The 12,654-nt window shown below is 27.9% G+C and overlaps 2 protein-coding genes across 6 annotated transcripts in view; both read left to right on the top strand.

Moving 5' to 3' along the window:
• Window positions 1–1,790, top strand: part of LOC100574425 — a 71,793-nt gene extending 70,003 nt beyond the window's left edge. For 3 of the 5 annotated variants that reach the window (XM_029489203.1, XM_029489202.1, XM_029489205.1), the window contains one exon: window positions 98–184. The gene's annotated coding sequence lies outside the window, so the exon portion shown is untranslated. Of the gene's footprint in view, window positions 1–97; window positions 185–1,683 lie in introns of those variants that run through there. The other 2 variants (XM_029489204.1, XM_016806030.2) reach the window with 2 other exon arrangements.
• Window positions 2–1,868, top strand: LOC115034170 (mannan-binding lectin serine protease 2-like). Its single transcript, XM_029490028.1, has 3 exons — window positions 2–34; window positions 98–254; window positions 1,684–1,868. The coding sequence occupies exons 1-3, from the start codon at window positions 2–4 to the stop codon at window positions 1,866–1,868; spliced, it is 375 nt and encodes a 124-aa protein (XP_029345888.1).
• Window positions 1,869–12,654: the final 10,786 nt, after the last annotated feature.

Here is a 12,654-nt window from a genome sequence, read left to right as displayed (position 1 = left end):
AATGATACCACTGATTCCTAAGACTCAATACAAAGTGATTAATATTTGTACACATAATTATAATTGGATATTATACAACTGTTTTATACTTTTACAGATTGTTGGTTGGGGAAAAACGGAAAAAGGCATTTCAAGTCCTATTTTATTAGAAGCATCTTTACCATACATCGACCATAGTACTTGTCGAAATATGTTTACAAATGGATTTGAACTATTTGTGACAGTTGATAAGTTTTGTTCTGGTTCTACATTGGGTAATCAAATATTTAATCGTAGACAATAATATCATGAAATCATTGATTTCTTTTTTAACAAATTTAACTTTAAGGACATGTTTTATTTGTGTTTATGATACTAATTTTGATATATTTTATAGCTTTTTCATAGTAAATAAAACTATTATAGTGAATTTCGTAAAAATTGGCTTATACGGTAATACAGCGCGAGTCGCGAGTTAAAAAAAAAAAGTTGTATTGCGCATGCGTAAAATACATGAGTTAAAAAAAATTAGAAGTCATAGGAATTTATGATCTATTAGTCTAGTTTAATGCCCCACAAACAGAATTGAAACATATTTACAGGGTAATCAGTGATAATGTGTACCCAGTGTCCGCGCAAATGTGGTATATAGGGAAAGCGCGGTGGTATTACCGTATGTGGGGCAAAACCGTATAATCAGGATTTTCTATGTATATCAGTTTAAAATGTTGTATTATTTTAAAAATTATATGATTTATAAATCATAGAAGCTTAACCATATGGTACTGCCCTGCCTTCCCTACAAAGGTTTTATATGTTTTATATAATATATTAATTATTATACAGCATTGTTCACGGTAACAGTGAACACTTTATCACTCATAATTATATGTAAGTAGATACATAAATAACATTTTTGAAGTGTCCAGGGGGGGGGGTTGAACCCCCTAAACACCCCCTCCGGCACGCCCATGTGGTAACGAACGTGTAGCTACAATACATAAATTGTCGATCGCCAATCGAATGTATTTTAAGCTACTGGGCACTCAATACTATAAATTATAATTTGTATCATATATTAAATTGATAACTATGCTTATTATCTAATAACAATGATATAATTATATAATAATAGTATAAGTTATAAGTTTATAACTATATTATATAAATACAATAGTCAATACATTTTATAGTATATGGTTAAGTAAATAAGGAGTGAGGCTAGTGCCGTGCTAACTTTCATTGGCGTCCCACGGCAATAATATTTAGTATCTAAAAAAATATTAAAGATTTAAACAAACATATTTAAACATTTTCCTCCCTTTAAAATGTTACAAGTTTTACTGCCCTATAGCTGCCCCATTTGCCGCCCTTTTAGCGCAGCCCTGAGTTGTGGTGGATAATATTAGGTTTGGTGGAGATAAAGAATAATTAAATCAATTTGGTTCACAATGCAAGATAATTAATTCTGCGATGATATCAAAAGATGATCGAATGACTCAATATAGTTTATAATATAGTTTATAGGTACATACCAGTGGGGACGCAAATGTTTGAATGGTAAAAATATTTTCAAAGTGCTTACGGACGATGTGGCTAGAGGCCTTTTACTTAAAGACTGAAACTATATTGTACCTAGTACCCAAGTGCACAACTATTAGAGTCGTATAATTAATTTAAGTGTCATGAATAAAATATTTTTAGTTTCAGGACAAGGATTAGATCAGGGAGATAGTGGTAGTGGCTTATGCTTTTTCCACTCTGGTTCCTATTATTTAACTGGATTAGTGAGTATCAAGGATCCAAGCACAAATAATTCAATCGCAGTTTTTACAGAAGTCAAGTACCACATTCGATGGATTCGTGGACTGTTTAACAACTTTAAATAAATCCAATGATATTGTGGTACCTAATATTAATTAAATAATTTATTCCAATTGTAATTTTAAATCAAGATTTGTATAAATAGGTTTTAACTTATGTGTAATAATTTTTAATAGTTCATACAAATATACAATCGTTGATTTAATTCAAACATAATATATAGGTACGTATTTAAGAAATATATATATGTATAATTGACACAATATAATATTGAATACGAAAAGGTTTTTGCGTATACCAATATTTTGCATTGAACATCCATTGTTACCACATAATTATTACTAGATATTGTCCATTGTACATTTGTACCTTTTTGAAATAACTACAAGTTTTGATATAACTTTCTATCGATTGTGTTGTTTAGTTATTGGCTATTGTAATGACTTGGTTTTGTTAATGACAACTTCTGCTTCATAACTAACATAGTTGAGGGACAATATATATTTTTTAACAATTAATATATTGAAATGTGAAGAATGATATCTGATACACTCATCAGACGTCAATGCCAAAACCAACCCACGGGATCTTTGACTTATTGGTGGTATATGTAGAGATGTAAGCTTGAAAATTTTTTTTTTTTTGTACTTTTCTCAGGTAAATTAATTAATTTTTAAGTTTAAATATATTTAAATACTTTATAAAATTACTGTTTCATTTTTATTAACATTGTAACAAGTATAACGTTTGAGTTAATCAAAACACTTATAATAAGAAAAAATAAGATTTGGGTAAAATTGAGGAAGTGACTCAAACAATAAATTACCTCCGTTAAAAATTGAAAAATCAATAATTGCAGCAAAACGATTATACACTCATAATTTATACTAAAGTAAAAATACCACATTTTTAATAAAAGATAAAAATTCACATTTCTTACCGAGTGAAATATTATGTATTGATATAGGTATATATTATAATATATTATATATTAATTAATGATTTGCATTTTGAATTTACTATATTTATATGTTCATTAGAATAATACCAACATTATATAAAAATGGGTAAATGGAAATAAAACTATACAAAATAATTGTCCATGTCTTTTTTTTTAAATAGGTACATAATATATTTGTTTATATTTTCCTATGTTTTCATTATAAATTTATTATACTTAGGACTTCCCCTCTCCAGATATATTTAATATGTATTGCAGTCTATAGACTATAGTTAATAATTGTTATATATTTTTGACTCCACACGAGACTTCTTAGTGAGGCCCAGTGATCTATATATATCAAAATAAATAAATGCCTATTATTAGGTATTTTATTATATTACAGGCGTGCACTCAGAATTTTTATTTGGGGGGGGGGGGGGGGGTCTTAATAATTTTTTCCTTACATACAAGTAAACAGTTAAAACTAATTTTTAAATAATCATTTTTATTTATTATTACCATATAATATGTATTTAATATTTATATTTTATAACTAAATATTATGACAAATCAAATTTAAATTTAAATTTTCTGAGTCCCTTTTCAGAAAGAACTGTTAATACTTCGGATTCTTTAATTTGTATTTCTCGATGTATGTGAAGATTTGCCAGTCCATTTAAACGTGTCTGTCCCATTGTGTTTTGGAGATAGGTTTTAATTCACCGTAGTGTGGAAAACGATCTCTCAACCGTACTTGTAAGGTTGCAAATATTTTAAAAAGTATAAATATTGATTCAAATATATTAACATCAGATAAATTTAAACCATCAATTGCGTTTAGCTGTAAATTATAGCCACAGTTTTTTTAATTTTTCATACCACAATTCGAATTCGGCCTTAGCGACAGAAAAACTAATTTGATGGTTGTTGCACAGCTTTTTCATAAAAGTCAAAAAGATTTTTAAAACTTGAAATATTTTGTTCATCTGTTGGATTATGTCCGGTGGGTTAAAGACATTTAAAACTTTTAAAGACATTTTTATATTTTAAAAATCGATCAGGAAGACTATTAAGAAATGAATCGACCCATGGAATAAAAATTGAATATTGTAGGTATTCATCAATATTTTCTGATGGCGTATTGCATCGCTTAGTTTGGTGTTTTGTCAATCTAGGTATATATATTGTCAAGTCTAAATTAGAGGCAACTTCTTGTGCTTCTAAAAATAATCACTTAAATTCATTGTTGGCATTATTTCTAAGTCATTGAAGAATAGACCCTACATACTACACTATCTACTTTCTACTAATATTATTATGCAATATGCATTTGTAAAAAATACAATAAATTCTATATATATATATATAATGGTGATACACAAAGCGTTGGAAATTAAAATCCCGTTTTTAGCGGTTTTTCGTAATTTTCCGGTGGTTTTTCCCGTAACATTAAATAACTGTTGAAAAATCGAAAAATCACACTCTTGATTCAATTTGCTAAAATATAAGATACTATATGTTGAAATCGAAGCAATCTTTCTGGTAAAAATTTTTTATACAGGATAAAAAAAGAACACTGTAATACCACTAGCTTCCTTGCTCCTCTTAGAATCTAAAATTATATAAAAAATCTTATATTGTGAATTAAATGTTATTAAAATAATATTAAAATTAAAAATATTAGTTAGGATAAAAAAACAATCATAATAACCGCGAACTAAGATATACTCTAAGACATATCTTAGTTCGTGATAATAACATTAAGTAACAGGTAAAATTCCAATTTAATCATACAATATTCAATAAGCTAAGTAACAACGTTGAAATATACATTCCATAAAATTAGGTTAAGATAATAATATTATGTAATAAAATAACATTAGTATAATTTTAAGCATAGTTAATAAGTACAATGTAACGAGTGGCGGATTTAGCATTTTGGTGTCCATATAGGCTTATTCACTCTGCTTCCCCCTCCCCCTATCAATCTAGTAAGGAATCAACAATATTTGGTTTAAACCCTTCTCTTCAAATTGTATTCACTTTTTATCAAAAAAAAAAATATCATATAAAATATTTAAAATAGACAAATAAAATATTTCATGTCTAATATTTTACTTCATGTAGCAATACAAATAAACGATGCATTGTACAGTCACAAAACGGAAATATAAATAGCCAGATATGAAATAGGTAGAAACACTGAACACAGAAACATAGATATCATATTATATAATATTTAAATAAAATTGGTACAAAATCTTTGAAAACATCTTTTAAATGTAATTAAATGAGTATTTTCTTTTTTACAATTACAAAATAGATAATTAAATATTATTTAGTACTTTAGTATTATTTTCAAAAGCTTGCCCGCTAGAAGGTTAAATAAAATAATGAAAAGTAGGAATGTACTTTATTACTGCTCTTCGCTTTTCGGTCGATCGTCGTCACTCGTCACTCATCAAATGCCAACAATCAAATTAATTTAAAATTTTAAACATGAGAAATTAAATGTTTATTATATTGGTCTTGGACATAATAATATTATCAATAGTCAATAAAACACGCGGTCGTAGGCAAACGAAGGCCGTAGATCGTGTTGCGGGTAGTGGTAATGATAAACTGGGAACAAGTATATTTTCCGAAAATAACAAACAAGTAAGTAGGTAGGTACCTAACTGTTTTATTTTCTGAAAATACTCGGATAGTTGAATGTTCCCAATAAGTACATACTAATAAGTTATCAATAATAACTATAGTAATTAGTAACTAACTGTAATTCTTTTATTACACATGAAATATTTTAAAATTGTAATAATAATTGTAATATTCTTACTATAGGTACGCATCATACAATGTATATATTAATATATTATTATACATTTTTAAAATTATTTTTATTCGTGTTTATATTACAAATAAAAAAAAAAAAAAATTAAAATAAGTATAAGCACCTAATAAGTCAATAATAACCTTTAATTCTAAAAACTAGCCTCGCTGGGCTATAGCCTTTTAGTCTGCCTTTTAGCCTGCCTCTTAATCCGCCACTGAATGTAACTAGGTTAAACTCAATAACCAATTGTGCTTCAATACCTAATAAAATTGATATATTATTATAAAGAATAATATGTGAAGACACAAAAAGGGTCAGTGGTGATGATCGTGTGATACAATTATCACTAAACGTCTATTGTTAAATTATTTGTTCGTTTATTTGTGTACGTCAGAAGTGATCGGCGTATACGACACCAGTATTAGTATACTAATACCTACGTCGAAAAACAATATTTTATATTATCTATACGACTGTTCCTACCTATTTGACCAAGGGCGTATTTACATGTTTCCGGCGTGTAGGCTTATGGACAATTGCTACCCTAAATAATAAAACTATAATAGTATACATAACAAATTTTACAATAGGTAACGTATAATCATAACCTTAAACAATTTTCCGCCCCTCAACATTTGCCGCTGTAGCCATGTGTATATGAATACTCCACTGTATTTGACGTAGACGCGTAGCAAGGTTTAAAGATAATAAATATTCTAATAACCTTGACGTGTAGTAGTAGGACCTATAGTCTATTATATAATACATTTTAAAACAAGTTAGCGACGTAATAATTTTTTCATTGCACCTACCTAACCTAAAGGTTGTTTGTCCTTCGGTCGATAAAGTTATCGCATATAGCTGGTAGTAGGTATCTACCAACTTAGTATCGAACCGACTAAATATAACATAGGAACTAGTATCGTCAAATAGTAGTATAGGTTTTTAAAAGACTCGATATTCTGCATCTAGAACTTTAGTGTTGTAAAGTTATATTGATATTATCGTATCTTACGTACCTAGTGTTATCTTATGAAGTTAAAAATTAATTAATCCAATAAAAATATTGTTGAGTTTTTCACATATATTGTCATATTATTTTTATATAATACGTATAATATTATGTTATAAAATGTACGCTATAATTTGATTTTGATATAACTTATTTATAAAAATGTATTGTTTGTATTTTTTTGAAATATTATGCATTTGATTTAAGCTTACTATTGACAATGAAGGTGATGATTTCCTGGTTAATATATTCATGTTTAATTTTCGGTAAGTAATATCAGTGTTAACTATAATATAATAATACATAGAAAATCATGGTTGGTATTAAGACATTTTGTATAGTATAGTATCTATAGTACGTTAAATTTTTGTAATGTACTATAGATGTACTATAGATGTACTATGTAAATGTGAAAAACAAAAGAAAAATCAAGGAAAGACGGGAATATTTATATTAGCATTTTCTATACACCATAACATTTTCCAAATATTTTGACTTATTTTGAGCTGACATTGACATTGTCAGTTTTCAATTTTTTTAGTTTTTTTTTTCTATAAATATCAATTAAATTTTATTTATTGGGTAAAAAAGAGTGAGAATTTAATGCAAGGCTCTTGATATATTATATTGTTACAATATTAGTTGAAAAGTATTAAAAATATATGGGCACAATTTTTTTTATAAGCATTTAAAGTTCGAATTTCGACAAAACGATCAAATTTAAAATGTGTTCATAATTTTGTAGTTAAAAATTTATAAAATGTTCAATTTTTATAGCTAAAGATTTAAAATTTAAAACAAGGTTCCACGTTAATAGGTCATATATAAATTAATTTATTCACAATAATATCATCAAATATACTTGGTAATATCTATGCGACAGCTGCACACCAAGCCGGATGACGCATGTACGTGTGTGCGTCCGCCCTTGGCGCGGCGGCCTATACGGCTACACGCAGCGCGTCGTTTGTGAAACTTACCTCATCGGTGATTTGTCGATAACCCTATAGAAGGGGGATATGATTTTGATATAATGAGATTTGTTTGTTTTGAGGAAATGGTTTTATCAACGTAGAAAATAGATTTAAAATTGATATAATAATTTATAATTTTATCATTAATAAAATTAACTCATATAGTGAGTAATAGCCAATAGCCAATAGGTGAATTATTTTAAAATCATTAAATAATAATTAATAAATTTTGAATTTTATAATTTATCATGTAATACCAATCACTTACTTAAAACTCTTAACAAAATTCGAATCATTGTCTGTAGTTGTATAACTTATTTTGCTGCTTATATCATATTTTAAGTACACAGATTCCATTTCCTTTGGTAATACATCAAATGTGTGTCTCCCTTCCAATCGTTTTACGATCAATACACATGGTTTTCTAGTTAAATCTTCATCAATTATCCAATGACTATTGACAAGTAATGTCTATGCATGAGCTATGAAAAAATTAAAATATATTTAGCAATGGCGGTTTTGAAGGTGTGACTGCCCTCCCCTTTGGGGCTTGTTAACGTCTATTAATATGAAAACATATATTGTGTCATTGTACTAAATTTTCCTCCCTCTTGAAGTTTTGTCAAAATTCCACTGGTATTTACTAAATATAATTAAGTTTGTAAAGAACTTACCTTTTAAATATTGACCAGCAGTCAGAAGTGGTAGTAAAATATTCAATATTAGTCATTTCTTCTTTGAGACGGATTAATTGGTGTTGGAATTAGGTATTTAATCTTTTCATTAAAGTTGGACGAGACATACATTTTCTCCCAGGAAAGCCTTTTTGAATTAAAGTTTTGAAATCTAAATGATCAACTATAGTATATATATATATATGCTAAAAGGTAAACATGCGTTCACAATAAGGTTTTGGACTAATAGGTACATCAAGTTCATCTAAAACAAAAAAAAAATTTTAATTATTGGTTAAAAATTTAAAATACCAAATAAAATATTTATTTGAACAAGTTCTAATTTTTACCTTGACTTGTACAGCTCTTTTGACCGAAGTATACTCTAAAAGGTGGGTTAATTACGATCATACTTTTGAATGTGCTTAGATCTTTTTGCAGAATTTAATACTTCAGTTTCAATTTTTTCGGTTTTGTTAATTTGATCATTAGAAGTATTTTTTAATTTTAATAGTTCCTTAACACTCTTTAAATTGGATTGTTGAATCTATAAAAAAAAATTACAAAAATATTTATTATTAATATGTTTGTGATATTATATAGAATATAATAGGTATAATAATAATATTATAATATAAAGTTAAATATTAATGTCTATTATTCGTAATGAACATAAATTATTTAATAATATTAATTTAGGACTTGGGTATAAGTAAAGTATACCTTTAATTTTTAAATGATTTCGTATGTTCGATTTCGATCTGGTATCAGCTGTACGAGTTTTTGCTGATTGACAATGTAAGCATTTAACTTCGAACGTTTGGAATATTATTTCGTCTTGAATTAATCTTACAGTTTTAAAATTCTCATTGTATATGTCCCAAGGAAGTTTTGAACACTGTACCGGTGTTTGAATACGGGTATTCGAATTAGATACAGGATCATCTTCCATTTCATCAGTTAATGTGGAGGAGGACATAATAACGTAAAATAACAAAAACATTCACTTAAAGATGTATGCAATTAACCAGGGCTTGAAACCGAAAAAAATTTTTCCTATTCCGGTTTCAGTTTCGGATACCGGTATTCATTTTTTCCGTTTCGATTTCGGTTTTTAACAGTTTTAATCGGTATTCAAAATCAGTATCGTATATCGGTTTTAATCCCTGTAATTATAATAATTTATAATGACATAAAATACTGGCGTAGGAACCTACTCGCCAGTCGCGGTCACTGTCAGTGGCAGTGTGAACTTTTTTCCTATGACGTAATTACCCACACACCAATATATTTACACAGGTCGTATGTAACTATGCGCAGTGGTGTATTGGTAAATATATTTATGGGTATACGCACCAATAAAATATGTACGTAACCTAAACGATCAAATTATATCATCGTATATATTATATATCGTTATTGCAGTTAAATTAGTACATAGTTTTTAACATTATTTTATTAATTTTTTTATAATGTAACAATAGAAAATAAAACAAAATCAACTCGAATGTCAAAAAAATTAAAATAATAATAACATTATTATTATAGGTACAATCTATAGAATTTTCCACATAGATTTTTTGTATTCAATATTGGGTTTACTAAATTGAACTTAAAGTCTTGAAATACATTAAACACGACGCATATTGTTATATAACTTATATTCAATACCTACCTCAATTGATAAGTAATTCATTAATGCATATAATAACGAATAACGTTTTTTTCCTATATGAATTATTAAATAAATTTTAAATCTTATTTGGTTTTCTGGTTATTTTGGAAGCGTATACCCGTAAAATAAGATTTTACCTTGGGTATACGCCGAAAATCGAAAATCTTCTGATGGGTATACGGCGTATACCCGCGTACCCGTACCAATACACCACTGACTATGCGTGTATAAATTATAAACTAGTCTAGCCGCAGTGGCGTACTTAGGCCTTTGTTGAATAGGGGGGGGGGGGGGCAAATATATGGTACCCTACTCTAAAAATGTAATTGTTAGCCAGTGCGCCCAAGTTGAATTAATATTATTTGCATATTATTATATCCGTATAAAATAATAATATAATAATATACTTTGGAAGTTTCAAGTACGCACTAATAATATTTGAAATTACAACACAAAACTAAAATCATTATTCTTCGTTTAAATATCTAATTTCCTCCAAATTTCAACTTTATAAAGAACTAAAAAAAAGCTGTGTTTATATATTTTTTGAAAATTTTCAGTTACAGTATGAACTTCTTACATGGAACCTATTTTTAAATCCTTAGCTATACAAATTTAACATTTTATATATTTTTAAGTTTTTAGTTGCAAAATAATTTTTACATTTTCAATTTGATAAACGCGGTATAACGATATCTAATACCTATCATACAAGATAGAACTATAGAAGACGTATAGAATATAAATATAATAGAAACGACACTCAAACAGCGATCGATTTAATTACCTTTACAATAATTGCTTTTCTGGAGGCTCCATCATCCACATGATGTTATAATAAATAATTATATCTTATAAGTTATAATATTATATTTAATATTGATCGCATTGTATGATAGTAGTATAGAACAATTTTACATAATATACACGATATTTATTATTTTCTACCATAATATGCAGTATAAATTACATAATTCATAGCTATTTTAAACAGAAATTCAATTATAGCCTATAGGTTTATTTTAAATGCGTAGAGCTATTTAAATGTTAGATATTAATGTTATAATTTTTCGACTTCCGTTTCGGATATCATGTTATTTCTTAAGATTTCGTCTTAAGTTTCAAAAAACGGTATTATTTTTCCGATTTCGACTTCGGTTTTAGATATCGGTATTTATGTTTTCCGATTTCGGTTTTATTTTCGGATACCGGTATTGATTTTTTTCGATTTCGGTTTCGGTTTAAGATACCGGTATCGATTTTTTCCGATTTCGGTTTTGGTTTTGGATACCGGTATTAATTTTTTCGATTTCGGTTTCGGTTTCGATTTCGGTTTCGGTTTTTAACGGTTTAAACTGGTATATTCAAAATCGGTATCGAAAATCGGTTTCAAGCCCTGCAATTAACTATTAAAGTGCTTTTGCTACTATTTCATTAAAGTAAAACACTACACTATTGTCTATTTCTGAAAACAAAATACGTGTGTTCACTATTCAGTGTTGTAGATATTTCGATTTCGATTGTGGTCTGTAGTTTGTTCAGTGTTTGGCTTTCACACTGCTTTCAGCGGCAGCAGGATGCAGGCAGCACCGATGTTGAACGTACCTATTTCGTAATAAAAATAACTAATAATAGACAATAGTATTTTATAGTAATAAGTTATAAAAACCTTTAACCAGGTAACAAATAAATCCAACTTTCCCACAATTCAACAAAATATCGTAATCATAAGTTACTTATACATTTTCACCACTATTGTGATACGACCGATATGAAAACTATAATGTTTATGATTTATAATAATATGTCTTGTCACAACCAACTTCAAAACTATTTTTCTGAATAGGAAAAATTATTTTTTTAATGAATACAAAATACAAACAAAAGTATTCAAGTACTTTTATTCGAATACTTTACAAGACTGGACATTTCCATGTGTTAAAATTGTTAGATTTGTTGTAACCATGGTTTGCTGTTAACATTTAATGTTTATCACTAGGGATGATAATGTGGTGGTTTTCTCTTGGCTTTCCCATCGAAATAGCATCTTATATCACTATAGTATGCTTTTCAAGCATTAACTAACTTATGCTTGATACTAGAACAGCTTCTGCCACCTTTTAGGTCTATTTTAGTTGCATTCTATGACGGGCATGAACTACTGAGGGTGTATTATAGGTTGACCATATTTAAAAAAATAAAATACAGGCCTAAAATATTATCATATTATTATATAATGCAACAATAATAACGGTAAAAACAAAAATCCAAAAATACAATTGAAAAGTATAGATTTTTATATTATTCTATAATCAATTCTATAATTCAATAATAGGTATCATTTTAAACATTTAAAAAATTATAAATTTACAGTAAGGCAAAAAACGGGATTAATATGGGTCAAAATGCGTCCTTAGAGAAGTTTGTCAGGACAACGGGATACAAAGCTGAAATTAAGGACAATCCTGTATAAAAGAGGACGCATGGTCATCCTATTTTAATCCCCACCCCCAGGGATAACGTTACATAATATATATGCAATGCATATATATATGAATGCACAATATATACGGTTATATGATACCTAATATTGAATTCAAACTGTTAATACTGATTACAATAATTATTTTAATCCCCTAAACATTGTTAACGTATTTAATGCATACAAATGTATTATTTCAGAATCCGGTATTTTGTGTGACAGAAAACTCGAAAGACGGCAAGCTGTATCATCTGCTCA

Source organism: Acyrthosiphon pisum, chromosome A2 (assembly GCF_005508785.2).
Source record: "Acyrthosiphon pisum isolate AL4f chromosome A2, pea_aphid_22Mar2018_4r6ur, whole genome shotgun sequence".
Taxonomy (NCBI): domain Eukaryota; kingdom Metazoa; phylum Arthropoda; class Insecta; order Hemiptera; family Aphididae; genus Acyrthosiphon; species Acyrthosiphon pisum.
The sequence above is the reverse complement of the archived record's forward strand: the minus strand, read 5'-3'. Positions and strand labels throughout refer to the sequence as shown.

What these genes read in the sequence shown, in the direction of transcription:
- LOC115034170 (XM_029490028.1), top strand. Translation starts at nt 2, where the DNA reads ATGATACCACTGATTCCTAAGACTCAATACAAA. An exon ending in TTCCTAAGACTCAATACAAA is followed by an intron (nt 35 to 97) that starts GTGATTAATATT and finishes ATACTTTTACAG; the next exon opens with ATTGTTGGTTGGGGAAAAAC. An exon ending in TTGTTCTGGTTCTACATTGG is followed by an intron (nt 255 to 1,683) that starts GTAATCAAATAT and finishes AAATATTTTTAG; the next exon opens with TTTCAGGACAAGGATTAGAT.